We start from the raw sequence: 14,969 nt of genomic DNA on the forward strand, positions 1-14,969 counted from the left end.
GGAGCGGCAAGCGATGAACGGTGAGTGGGAAGATGTAGCGGAGATGCGGCTGAAGAATGACACCCCGCCGCGTTAAGCGTCGTTCAATGCCAGATGGAGGGGGGCGTCTGGGCGTCTCAGGGACGGAGGCCAACCATTTGATTTATTTTATTTCCCATTCTGCCTGCTGTTAATGTTTTAATAAGATTGATTTTATTGCGACCGCGTGGGTGTATGCACGCCAAAGTCAAAGGGTTAATAAGTTGCCTGCCCGCTGTTTAAGAACTTTATTAGTGCCATGAGCCCCCATTCCTATCGCCCCCCTAATGCCGTGGACCGTGGGCAATTGCTATTGCCATGCACGAAATTAGCAATTAAATTGCTTGAATAAACAGCCAAACGGCTTTTGCCCACGAACGGATGAGCAGCTGACGAAATGCTTGGGGTGTTTGAGAAGTCCCTAAACTGAACTCTGCTCAAGTTTTGGCAACTAACAATGCCAGACGAGGCAGAATGAAGCCTGAGAATACTGTTATCAGAGGCGCCACACTCGGCAACATGAATGTATGACATTATTCTTTGGCAATGCGTAATTAACTTTTTGGCGTAATTAATGCCGACTCTAATTATGGTTAATCATGCTCAGCCTGGCACAAGCAGCAATATATATGAGTAGCAATTAAAATCAGCAACATGCCAACTCAAACACGCTCATACATATTTGCAGCGACTGCAATGACACTAGCTGAAAGTGACGATGTGTGGAAAGCAACAATTGATGTGGGAGTGAGATGCAAAAATTTTGTTTATGATTTTTTTTTTTTTTTGTTAGTAATATATTATGATAAATTAATAGAAGGCATTGGACTATAAGCAGTAATAAGAGAAGAGTTTAAGCTTCTAATAGCACAAGTAGTAAAAATAGTAGCAAACACAGTTGTAATAGAAGTAGCTAAAATTATTAGAATAAAAGTAGTAACAGTCGAAATAATTGTTGTAAAAATCTTAGCGACACAGTAGTAGCAAATATGATAATATATGCAGTAGCAGTAGTAGTAATGCCACTAGTCAAGTTTACAACAGAATTGGTAGTAGTAGGCGTAGTAGTATGTGTAGTAGTAGGTGTAATTGTAGATGTAGCAGTAGGTGGAGTAGTATGTGTAGTAGTAGGTGTAATTGTAAAAGTAGTAGTAGTGGATGTAGTATTAGGTGTAGTAGAACATGTAGTAGTAGGTGTAGTAGAAGATGTAGTAGTGGGTGTAATTGTAGATGTAGTAGTATGTGTAGTATTAGGTGTAGTAGAATATGTAGTAGAATATGTAGTAGTACCTGCAGAAAAGATAGTAGTAATTGTTGCATTCAAGATATCAGCAGAAAAGAGAATTGTGGTAGTAAAGCAATGATAGTAGTATCAAAAGAATTTTTAGAAGTGGGAATAGTAATAATATAAAAGTGTCATCAGTACTGTCAATAAAAGTTCCAACAACAATAGTAGGAACGGATAACCGCAGTAAAACTGTTTGCATTAGGTGTAATATTTGTATTAAGCGTAGTAGTAAACGTTTAGGTATAATGCTAAAAATAGTATTTAGTAGCATTACTTAATAATGTAAGTACTAAGAGTACAAAGCTCAACTATTCACTTTATAATTCTTACTTGCTTCCAAGTCAAGGAATTGTTACGAGTCATAATTAATCGTACCGTTATAAGCCAGTGTCATTTGGATCCAGTCAATACATAATACATATATATGTAAATGTATATATATGTACTTACTACATATCTGTATATGTATTGTATGGGTAAGCACATGTTTAAAAGCTGCGCCATCTTGAAATAATCTTTAGAGAACACACGCACAGCAGACAAAACAACAACGATTCGCTGTCAGCCATTATTTGCCTGCCAACCTTCCGATTTCGGATGCCCTCACTCCCCGCTTCTCCTCCAGTAAAAGCTTCCATTCACTCGCTGCTCAGGCAGCAATCAGACAAGCAGGCAGATGGAGCTGCTTCAGGCTCGACTTGGCTCGTTGGCATCATTCTCCATCATTTAGTTTGTCAGTATGCGGCAGCTTCATCATTATTATTCCGGTTTTCTTTGCCCGTTGTTGTTGTTGCTGTTGCTGTTGTTCTTCTTGCCTGATTCGCTTAGTGCTGTACATAGAAAGTCGTCATCGTCATCATGAAATGCTTGTTGTTGTATTTTTGCCTTAGGTACTTGTCTTTCTTAACTCATTGCGTTGGCAATAAATCTTCTGGGCCTCTTATCTTGGCACGCACAGTTTTTGGGGCCTCGGACTATGGTGTTCGGCTCTGGCATCATTGCGCCCCGGCCGGGTTAACTAAATGTATGGCACCTGCTTAGCCATTGTCATTAGAACTGGGTCTTCACTGAAATTTCAATTTGCAAACACTTTTTACGAGCCACTGCTGCAATGGCAGTGGCATTCGCTTTAGGGCTCATTAAATGCAAATGAAATATGAGCCAAAAGCCAAAATAATTCGCAACTTATAAACATGCTGCCCGAAAATAAATAAACCAAGCTCGCATTGTTGTGGCCAGGCCCAAGCCATTTAGGAACCCAACCGAGCCGGACCATACCATGTCTCTCCGTCTTGGTCTCCAGGCACATGTTGCCTTTTATGGCAGCAAAAAAGGGCGCACATAAAACACGACACCATTTTGTTGTGCTTATTGTTGTTGTTATTGCTGATGCTGCCATTGCCATTGCTGTTGCTGTTGCTTTTGCTATTCCTGGGTCCGCTTTATTTATTTCAAATTTACTTTTGGCCATTTTATGTTGGCAAATTTTGACCTAAAAATCATAAAAATTGTAATCAAAATGCAGCCGCGCACACAATTTATGACCAGAGCAAGCCGGAAACAATATGAGCGAGACAAAAAGCGAAAGAGAGAGACAGAGGGAACGAGAGTGGTTGGGCAAGTTCTAATAATGTCTAAGCGCGAGTCCAGGCCGGCAGCTCGAAGCTTGAGGCTCAGCGCTTATGGCTTTTTAATGGTGCCGTGTGTCGGTTTTGTGGCAAATAAAATGGCGCACATTAAAAGCATGTTACGAGGACCAGGAACGATGTAGCCATAGCTATAGCTGGAGCCAGCAAATGTAGGAGCAGCAGCGGCAGCAGCAGCAGCAGCAGCAGCAGCAGCAGCGGCAACTGCATTGGCTGGCTGTGTGGGGCCACTTGGCATGCTATATTGAGGTCATGCATCGTAGCGTTGGGTAAATAAAAAATACATAAAAATATTTTACGAGTCGAGGCAAATGCTAAGGCAGGACTAAGTCAACGAAATGCAATAAAAATGGCTGGCAAAATAAAATTGACAATATTGTCATGTGCGAAGATTTGAGAGAAGCAACAAAAACAACAACAACAACAACAGCAGCAGCAACATCAATGTGAGCTACAAAATGAGTAAATTTTAATTTACTTAAAAGGCATAAATAAAAATCATTTGAGTATAGCATTCGGTCTACTCATCGAGCTGCAAACAACAGCCGCCCTTTAGCTCCACACTCGACTCGACTCGACTCGACTCGACTCGACTCGACTCCTGCATGCTGAGTGTGGAGCCAATGATTATTCTGGGTTTTGTCATTTCAATTCGCATTATCCTTTGCACTTATTTTACTACTTTGTGCGCTGCTTTGCCTCCGCCGTACCCCACTTTTCACTGCCAGCCAATTTATACAGATCTAGCTGTGAGTGTGTGTGTGTGTGTGTGCTTTAGGGTGTGTTTGCGTAATGGCGGGTGTGTAGTCGTCGTCGTTGCCGTTGTCGTTGTCGCTGCCGTCTGCCGAGTAACTCGCATTGTCATTGTGCAAATAAAATATGTCACGACTCGCCCACTCCAGAGCTGCGTGCCCGCTATCCCTGGCAGTACTTTGTGTGCCTCTCCCCGACCGCTGCGACCTTCTCCTTCACTAAAACCGAAACACGCCCCCTTGCTGCAAGTGTGTGTGTGTTTGTGTGTGGGTAGCTATCTAACCTTTTGTTGCCCATTGTAGTCATTGTACACCACACACAATGAGCCGCACTATCGGCTGCTTGTTTCTTTTTCCCCATATAGCTATGAAAATCGCTTTTATATAAACTTGAATGAACGAGCGCCGAGAATGTAAATTGGATACAGAAATTGTTACATTTTCGTACACTAACACACACACACATGCTGGGGGAGAACTCTAAATAAGTAGATTGTAAAGCGCTACTGATGCAATACAAATCTTTATGAAGTTTTTTCCCAAGTTTCTATAAATGGACTATTTGAAAATAACAAGAGTTGACACTATTTAACTTTAGCCTTTAATACACTAATTTTTAATTTCAGTAAGTTAAGATATTTTTGTTTTATTTCATTAAAATCAGCATCCTATATTTGCCCAACAGCCCAAGAGCTCTTCTCTATATGTATATATATATATGTATATAGATATATGCACATATCCTAATCAATTCCTTAACACTTTTCCATATCCCATTGCACTGCTCTCTTGACTTTTTCCATTTTGCGCTTCGTCTTCATCATTTTCCATCTGGCCAAAACAATTCGCTTTTCACCTTCCACCTAAAACTAAACAAAAGCTAGAATCCAAATCCATGATTTCAGCTACCAAATCCTTTTCAAAGCTGCAACCAGGTGAAAAATAACAAAATATTTTTTTATTTCGTCTTCTTTTTTCACTTTTTTTTTATATCATTTTGTACATTTTTATGAAATGTTTTTGGCGCAAACTAAACTGACACAAGCACACACACACACACATACGTGGGGCAACTGTAAAAGACATTTTCCGCTTGCCTGCTACTAGGTGTGTGCATGCGTGTGTGTCTGTGTGTGTTGAGTGCTTTTTGGCTAAATGCGAAATCGATTGGAAAACAATTTCCAATTTTTAAAGAATTATCGCCGCCATATTCGCGCGTGCTATACTAAATCACACATAAGCAACCTCTAAATCTGCTACCCAGCACTCACACACACACACAGAGAGAGGGCGAACAGACCTTTTGGCGCAGCTTTTCCTTTTTGGCTCGTTTATTTCTTTTTTATTTCGCTGCTTCTCGTGGCAATATTTTCCATTTCATTTTCTGCGCGGTTTGGCTTTGGCTGCATGGCTGACTGCGTCTCCGTGTGTGTGTATGAGTGTGTGTGTGTTATCTTTACCGCAATAGCAGCATTACATAGACCATTCCACATACATATGCATATACATATGCATTCATATATATGTATGTATGTATGTATGTATGCATGTACCTAGTATATAGAGACAACCCGCAGCCATTTGCTTTTATGTGCCGTTGGGTTATTGCACCTTTGACTTTGAGTTGTTGCGAATTTTTTTTCTTTTTTGCTCTCTTCGCTTTTTTTTGGTTTTTGGGCCACGTTTTTGTTGTCACCCGGGACACCCACGAGCCGCTTAACGAACGTAAGTAACCATTTCACATGTGCCGTTTATTGTTATTTCTTTTTAACCAAGCGTGTGGCAGAGCTGAAAGCAGCCGCAAGTATTTCCTAATCAGGTTTTAACTACTATGTAATGGGATTCTGAGACTTTGGGCATCGTTCTCAGCATTTGTGCGTGTGTGTGTGTGTGTGTGTGTGTGTGTGTGTGTGTGTGTGTGTAACAGCAAGGTGCCAAATCGTAATTTACATGGATTCCGTTGAGATACCCAACGAATTGAATTGAAAGCCAGAGCAAAGCTAGCGCTAATGTATTGTAGATTATGCCAAATCCCGCACAGTTTTTATGTCACACGCATGTGCATTAAGATCTGGATTGATGTCCCAATGCCTCCCGTTGCCACTTTGGATTCTTTCAACAGTTTCATACAATGCTGCTGCTTGGGCTGCTCCTTGGACTGAACCGCAAATATCGGCGCATACGTCGCTTCTCCAGAAACAGCCTCAGCTCGAACACCAGGTTCAGCAGCACGACGCTCGACATAAGGATGATAATAAACGCGGCAAAGATGAGCAGGAACCAGTGAAAGTAACAGGACATCGTCACAGGTCGTCGCAACCAGCCATCCCAGCTGCCAGTACAATGCTCTACCACACATCTGCCCGCCGCATTCCGTATGCAGCCCTTGGCACAGCATCCGTTCGGACTGAGCTTGCCACAGGCAGTCAATTCCACAGTCGAGAGGCTGCAGTTCACGAACTGCCCCAGCACAGGCGCCATGAGCTGACCCATCGCCAGGAAGACCAATAGAATGCTCAGCATTATGCCAGATGTCGGTGGAGTATCGAGTCTGAACTGTGATCCTCTATTAGTATAGCCAGTATAGATTTGCTGTTATGGCTACTGATTCATACTGCAATTTGTAGTGAGGGTATCGAAATAACTATATCTACTGAAAATACAAAGGTAGCTAAGGCTAAAAATACATTGAGTGAATTTGATTTTAATTTCAAAGATCTATAGTATAATAATATAGTCGAATAACTCTGTCAAAAATAATACGAAATATTACCTGTTTATGGAAAATAATCTAGAAAACATTCTTTGCAATAGCAGCTCAGTTCATCGGATCATTCGATCCCTGCAAACCATTAGATAATATATGTACATATCGATCAACTAACAACAATAAAAACGGTTAAAATATAATGCAACGGAATTCTTTACAGCTTCAACATAATCTAAACACTGTATACACCTAGAATGTATATAAATAATTTCTGTCCATTCGACATTATCGATAGTCCACTTTACAAGGTGTGATTAGTTCTGAAATCAGAAATTCGCAATGCTTAACCAAAAATTCGATGGCCAAAAACCGAAACGCGCAGCACACGAAACCCAAATCAACATTACAAAGTGATTTTAATGTAATTCGTGATTTCGCATAATTATAAAGTTAATAATTAAAATTTGTGTGCACAAAAGCAAAATGAAAACATGAAAATTTAATGTGGCCCAACTCTCAATTTGGTGCAGTCTCTCTGCCATTTGGTGCATTGGTCAATTACAGCTGGACTTATGGCTGCTTATATATGTAGTCCGCTTCCCGCTTCCCGCTTCCCATTCCCTCCTCCTCATTTTGCACCTGCAAATAACTAATGCGTAAATATTAGCAAATGCCCGAAATGTGGAGAACTCCCACCCCAAAACGTGAAACGTATAAATTTGAGTCACATATGCATGTTCCATTGTTGTTGTTGCTGCTGATGCTGTTGTTGCTGTATTTGTAATAAGCAATCAATTATTATTATTGAATTTAGGCGCGGTTTGTGGCAGGTGTCTGTTGGCATCGCTTGGTCAGCGCTACTAATGCGCCTAATGAGAATTTAAGCATTTGCACCACCTCCCCTCCCCCCTCAACTGGGCGGGGATCTGTAAAGCACACATAACCTCACACGCACAGCACACATAACCTCACTTATGCATGGCGAGGTACAGTTGCGTAAATGCCATTATGTTTGAGCTCATTTAGCAACGGTTTATTATCCCATTTGCCCCAAGATTGTGTATTAGATATGTGATTTAAATTTAAATGAAAGTCGAAGAGTAGCTGGAGCGGCATTCACAGTCGATATTGGCTTTAATCCAGCCTTCAGCTTAATTTTTTTTGCGCTCTCCATACCAAATTAAAAATTGTCTATAAATTTAATAAATATCTTATTGCTCCGCAAGTAAAATAAGAAAAACATTTCTAAACATATTTTTTACTTTCCTTATAAATAGTTCGATCGTATAATTGTTATTCTTGAATTGCAATACGAACACATTATCTAAGAGAATAACTAGGAACATAATATAACATGATTCTTATCTTGCTTCCAGTATATAGTTTATTATAGGTGCTCTGAATGCCAAAATTAAAGTTGTTCCGCTTAAGATATCAAAGATTATTTTCAATATCAATCAAAATTATTTTAATGTTAATTAATATATGCAATATAATCTATAAAGAATCCCTAAAATAAACAGCACAATTTTGACTTTAGAAATCAATTTAATTGCCATAGAATCCGCTGAACTCTACAGATATAAGATAAAATATAAGTTTGTATTTTAATCGAAAAATGTAACGGACTTGCGAAAAAGGGACAATTCGAATTTAAAGATTAATCCTGTTGACTCTTATGGATATAATATTTTGTATAAAAATAAGACCTGATTTCAGCCGAGAATAAAATGTGAATTCCATGGCAGACAATCCATTCTAGCTGCGAGCCGAATAGCCAAAAGTATTTGGATAAATGTTTCACATATGATATTATATAAATGATGGATCCGTTTTACAATCTGTTTAATCTAAAAGGAAAGCTAACGCTGTTTCGACTTTCGTTAATGATAATTTAATTATTGTCCCGCCCATTAGTGGGGCTTAGGCGCCTTATGCACTCGGCACACACTTTGCACACGGCTGTGCCGCAGCTAATTGCAGCAAATCTGCTTTGGGGTCAGTTAGCCGGTGGCTGTAAATGGCGGCAATTGGTGGCAAAGGCTGCTCTTATTAACTGTTAATTGTGCAAATGGGCTACGGCTTTGCGTTGCCGGTGTGGCAGATACCTGACGGGCTGTGTTAGGATCTAGCAAAGAATGCATCCAATAAATATAGAAAATGCAATGCATTTTCAAGATAAAACACGCTCTGCAGCAGCCATCTGACAGCTATTGCGATAAAGCAAAACCAATAAATAAAATATAAATATATGTGCAGAGATGTATATACAGATATGTATGTATATAAAGTGGCAAAAATAAAATATTGAATATCAACAAAAAGTGTCAGACAAATGTCGCAATTGCGATCCGCCAGATGCAGATGCCGATGCGCATATAGCAGATAGCAGCTATACGAAATCCATATTGAAAATTGATTTAAATTTTTAATAGGCCACCCGAACCCGCCCACATGCCGCCCCCGTCCGCCCCTTGTGCTGGCGCACTATCTCGCACGGGCTTTGATAAAAATGCAATGCACGCATCAATTGAAGGCTTACGGCAAAAGATATGAAGCGACGGGGCTCTAGTTAAATATGGAAACAATATCGAAATGCCAAAATGAAATCGGGCAGCGCGGCAAAAAGTGTGGCGCCACTTGCAAGGGACACACATGCCACAGATGCGATATATGAATAAAAATATAACAGCCCACATATGTATGTACGTAGTATATACATACATATGTACATGCATCTGTATAACATATACATTCATTTATATTTACATTTCTCATAGCTCGTAGCTGTCAAATCATATTTTAATCTGCTTTGATTGCTGACTTTTGTGCAAGGGATTTGTGCAACTGCAACAGCAGCAGGAGCAGCAGCAGCAGCAGCAGCAGCAGGCACTCCAACTGCCACAGCACAAAAATACAATGGAAAAATTGCATTTTATTTTATTTATGCAAAATATAAAAACTGCTGTGTGCGTTGTTCATTTGCTTCATTTGTTGTTGCCAAAGTTAAGCAGTAAAATCCACTTTTTACGAGTACACGAGTTGCTTGCTGTAGCTCATATGTGCATAAACGAGCGCAAAACCCCAACAGGAATTTGTTATTAAAAGATTGCAAAAACTCAACAGAGACGGGCCAAAATATTCACGGACAAAATCACGACGGCAAAGCGCCAAGAGGAATATATAGATAGATATATATGTATATGTATATGTAATGCCTGTGTATGTAATATCTCTGAGCCAGAGCTCGAGAGCCATAAACCTAAGCTTGATTATATCATAGACATATTATGTGGAGTCCTCGCCGAAAGCAAGCTGATTGATGTTTGTACTACAAACTTTGTAGAGCTAAGATTAACTCTGTATATACCGGAAATAAGCTGTTATGATATTAAATAACTTCTGTACCACAAATCAATTGCAATTTATAAGGTATACTTAGGAGGTGATCCGAATTCCTATGAGAGTTAGAAAAAAAACTAATTAAACTTGCATTTTCCTTAAATATTTAAGTAAAAATTGCAAATAATATATATTAATAAATCTATAATATAGTTTATGATATTAATATTCAGTAATAATTTAATAAATTATTTAAGTTTTTATACTCTAAAACTAACCCTAGTCATCATTTTTACATACATTTCCAAACACTTACTTCAGTAGAAACTTATACACACATATGTATATATATAAATAGAGTATATACATAGATCTAGCTGCCAGATCTGTTGTGCATCATTACCGCATAGCTCCCACTGTCTCTGCAGCACACCTTCTGCTACTCTCTTACTTCCTCTCTTCTCTTCTCCTTTTCTCCTGCCCTTTGCCTGGCTTTGTCCACTGACTTAAGTACACATAACCATAGATGGCGCCACTGTGCTAGCGAGGGCAGCGTGCGCAGAGATTGTCAACATATTAGCTTCAAATTGCTAAAGTTCTGCGACTTTTGCTGTTGCCTCATTTTCTCTTGCACGCATACTCGCACCCAAAAATCTGGAAGTGTATGTGTGTGAGTGTGTGGGTGCCGCTGTTTAATGTGCTGTTGCCAACTATTTTAGCCAAAGCTCACATGGGTTGCCGCCAACATGGCCGGGATGCCCGGTGATTTGCTTGCTCAGCTTAACAGGGCCCAGACCAGCTCTCCCCACACACACTCTCACACACACACACACATTCACACACACCCTGTCCGTCCCTTCGACCAACACTAGCCAGCCTGATCCATACCGCTGCTGCCGTTGAGCTACTTTGGCTGCGTTCGGTTGACATTCGTAAAATCTCAAAATCCCGAAGGTCGTTGCCAGGGATTTTCTCAGATTTTGTTAGATTTAAATGAATTAGTTGCGTGGCCGATTGATTTTTTGACCTTTTTTTCGTACTTTACTTTTGCCTCTTTTATTTTTGTTTGTTTTTTGCTTAGCTGCAGAGAGCCGACTCGGCCACATTGCACTTGCAGCGGCCCTCCGGCCCAGCTGCCACTGCAACGGGCGCTAATGCAGCCGCGGCATTAGCCACAAATGAGTACAAATGTGCCGCAGTCTGGCGCTGAAATTGATGACGCGAAATATGTTATTGGGCTAAATGAAAATAAAAAGAACGTGCACTTTGCGTTTAGCAAGTAATTAAAATATGAGTCGAGGCTGTGCTGCTCCTGCCTCGGGCTGCCTCAGATGAAATATGCGGCCGAGTCAACAAAGGCCGGCGCTGAGTGGAATGGATGCGGGCAGGCATAGGGCTTAAAATGGCATCAAATTTCATATTCAAAATGGCATTTTACATGTTGAGCATAATTTATAAATGCACGCAGTCCAGCAACGACAACGGCAACAACAAGGACCAAGGACATGAAATGTGCTGCGGCTGCAATATTTTTGAAGCGACATTGTCGACAGCATCCGGACAAGCATCGACGGGGCAGCCAACCTCTACGTCGTTGTCCATGTCGTTGTCGTTGTCCATGTCGTTGCAAACAGCAAACAAGCCACAGTCGCCCGTTTGTCCGTCCAATACCTGTGCCTGTGCCTGCTCCTGTGCCTGTGCCTGCTCCTGTGCCTCTGCCTTTTTAATGGCCCATGCTGGCCAGGGCCGACATGTTGAAAGGATTGCCCAGAGTTATGTCTGTATGTGTGTGTGTGAGTGTGTGTGTGTGCCACAGTTGATTGGCTGTTATTTCTGGTACGCGAACTGGGCGCAGCATTGCTGAAATTTGCATATCAAAAACTCACACACACACACATACACATACACAGTCAATGAGAGAAAGAGAGAGGGAGAGAGAGAGTGACTGAGCAAAGGACCTCGTGCTGGACCCATTGTGTGTGCAGTTTGCTGTAATAGCCGTACCCCAAAAAATATGTCCAAGTGCATGTGACCAGTCCTGGGTTGGGGCCGGCGCTGGGACTGGGACTGGGCTCTATGAATTTATGAACATAATATAAATTTATTTTTGCAACTTCTCATGTTTTTGTTTGGGCTCCAAAAATCTGCATGTGCGCTGCATGCACAAAAGCCCCTCGACTGGCCGAGGGCTGGACCGGGGTGGACCGGAGTGGGGCGGGTCGTGGCACAACAAAGGGATTGTTATGTCAGTTTTTTGGGGGATGTACATGTGCGTGTGTGTGGGTGTTGCATTTACTGTGCTCTCGAGCACGTTCAAGTTTATTTATGCGTATGCAGAATACTTAATGAAAATTTAAATGCAAAAGTTACTCGTAGATTGCAGCTGCAACTGCAGCTGGACATGTAGCTGTAGTTGCTCCAAAAGCCTAGCTGCTGCTGCAAGCAAAAAAAATATTGCAAATTGTTAAGCGACAGCAATCAGCATGGCACAGGCAGCACACAGCAAACACTCTACTACTACTTAAATAAATGAGAATTACTCATGCATGTGCAACGGCACAACAAAATAGACATAGGGTCGAAAAAATAAACGCTTAAAGGTGCTGCAACTGTGGACAATGCGCTCGAAATATGATTTTCTTCTTTGGTTGACTATAAAGTATCAAAGGCTCTTCTGCTAATAAAAAAAGTAATCATTGTCTTACACTATAGGAAAGGCAGATGAACTGATGGAATGGTTGAATTTCAACACACAATAAACTCACTCACACTTATGTGTGTAAAGTAAATAGACGAGCTTCAGATTGCCAGAATATATATTTGAAAATGATCGCATTCAAACATGGCCTAAATATACAATTTTACTGTGGCATTCAATTGGAGCTCGAGCTGGAGTTTCACATAACTACGCTTAAAATAATAAAATACTACTTAAAGCAAACTTAAAAAATGTTATAATTAAGAAGAAAGCTAATGAATATATTTGATCAAACTGTAAGCTTTGGATGCTATTATTGTAAGCTATTTTTGCTATTTTTGTAATCCAAGAAGATTTGTATATACAGTAGAATCCCGATAATTTGAAAGGGCAAGGGGTTCAGTGTTTTTCAATTTACACAGATATTTAAATAATCAAGAATTATTGACAACGAATTTCTTTCAAGGGGATAACATTTTTTTTCGATTTATCGGAATTTTTAAATTAGCGGGGTACAAACTATCGAGACCTGACTGTATTTGTATACGAAATAATTGAGCATTTGCAATGGATTCGTAGTTACATATATATCAGTAAATCTTTAAGTAACATTTATAATCCATTCTTTTTGAATATAAAATGTGATGAGGATATTTATTAAAATTAGAGGAAGATTGTCTTGCTTGTACAAGTGTATATAGCTAGAATCATGAAATTGTATAATATACACGTTTTCAGAATCGATTGCTCTGAAATATGGAACCATATAATATGCCCCCATGAGACGGGCGAAGACAAACAGATCATGTCGAATATGATATAGAGCTAAAGTCGAAATTGTTGGTAATGCTTCAACTTCTGAAAAAATACACATATAAGAAAAATTCAAACATTTTTCTATCTTTGATATAGTACTTTTAAATTCAATATATATCATATCTCATAAGACCACTTGACCCCACTCCGCAATGGTAAGTCCAAGCCTAAGCAAGTTGCAATTCATAAGAATGCAATCTAAAACTCCATTAAAGCGTTGCTTTATGCGCTTTCGCTTCAATGTTTATTAAAATGCTGAAATAAGTAAATATACATATTTCCATTGCATAAAGGATAAATGGTAAAGGATATCAGAACTGTGCCACTAAGCTGCCCCTGAAGCTTTTGAGTCCAGCTCGTGCTTATTATGCAAATGGCCAATGCCTTGAGACATTTTTCTACTTTTACTCCTTTTAATGCGAATTGCCCAGCCCACTCTCCAGCCCCCCGTCCAGCACATAAAATCAGCATCATTCGATTTAGATGCAAATTCATCATATAGCCGGGTATTATGCGCCGTCCGAGAGGAAACAATAAAAACGAAAACTGACCAGCGAATGCGAATCCAAATTGAAAATTCAACCTTTCTGCAATGCCTTGCATAATGTAGAGGAAACCTTTTCATTCATATAGAATTCAACTCTAAACTTGAATAAAACAAGCCGTTGGGGCCGTTTAATTTCGCCACAAAAGAAAAACATCCAAAATCCAATTGCCATAAATAAAAAATGAAACTTTTGACTTGTTTCGCAGAAGTGTGGAGGGGGGGGGGGGGGGGGGGCGAGGGGGGCAATGGGGCTTGGCTATGTGTTTGGCCAACTCGGCTCGTAACTCCATCAAATGATGTACAACTTAGCACATTTGCTGTATAAATCTTGTTCTCGCAACTCGAGTTATTCAAAAATCGCTTCTAAATTGGCTACAATCTGTTGTTGTTGTTGCTGTTGTCTGTGGCATGTTTTGTTGATTTTTTTGCAGTTTTTTGTGCGGCTTTCGATTTGTGTGTAGATTTTGTGCACATTTATCTTGGGGCAGCTTATGGAAAAAGTTATGAAATATGCGCACGAGCATCGCACAAATTGTCTAGGGCCTGAACGGGAGCAGTGGCAGGGGCAGAGACTAGAGTCCATGGTTAGAGTGTGGCAACTGGAAAGCCGTTACACACTGAGTCTCAGTGGCACTGCAAAAGTTGGACCCAGCCAGTTGCCAGTTGCCAGCTGCCAGTGCCAAACAACAAATCGTCGGAAAAGCTGTTTTTTATGACTGGTCACAGTTACTCACATTCACATTCACACTCACATTTCCATTCACACACTCATACTTGTACTCATTCTCAATTCACGTAGTGACGTGCAAATGTACTTGACAGCAGCTTTTCACTTTTGACTGTGATTTAAAAGATGTCATTCATCGCATAATGGCAGCAATTTTAAAGTTTGCTTTTAATTTCGATAAACTCTTGATAGAATTGCTGAAAATTAATGATTATTCAAATTGATTAACAGGCCAAAAGCTAAAGCAAACTATGAATGAAAATAGCTGAATATTGGTATAAAAATACTGTCAGTATATGTGGTATATTTTCGGTATTTTTAATATACTTTATAATTTTCAGGAATCAACTCGACGTCGAGGGGTATTGATTTAAATTTATTTCAATTTATATTAAAAGCATAGCTACAATAAAAACGGAATATGA

At 40.0% G+C, this 14,969-nt stretch overlaps 1 protein-coding gene across 1 annotated transcript; it reads right to left on the bottom strand.

The window, feature by feature from the left end:
- Positions 1 to 5,434: 5,434 nt before the first annotated feature.
- LOC108608842 (uncharacterized) lies at positions 5,435 to 6,413 on the bottom strand. The gene has a single exon (XM_018000430.2). It carries the CDS (start codon positions 6,225 to 6,227, stop codon positions 5,829 to 5,831), a length of 399 nt encoding a protein of 132 aa, XP_017855919.1. The 5' UTR covers positions 6,228 to 6,413; the 3' UTR covers positions 5,435 to 5,828.
- Between the last annotated feature and the right edge of the window lie 8,556 nt (positions 6,414 to 14,969).

This window comes from Drosophila arizonae, chromosome 2 (assembly GCF_054131065.1).
Source record: "Drosophila arizonae isolate 15081-1271.41 chromosome 2, UAZ_ARI_1.0, whole genome shotgun sequence".
In the NCBI taxonomy this organism is placed as follows: domain Eukaryota; kingdom Metazoa; phylum Arthropoda; class Insecta; order Diptera; family Drosophilidae; genus Drosophila; species Drosophila arizonae.

Excerpts from the sequence above, each read along its gene's own strand:
- LOC108608842 (XM_018000430.2), bottom strand. The coding sequence starts at position 6,227 with ATGCTGAGCATTCTATTGGTCTTCCTGGCGATGGGTCAGCTCATGGCG.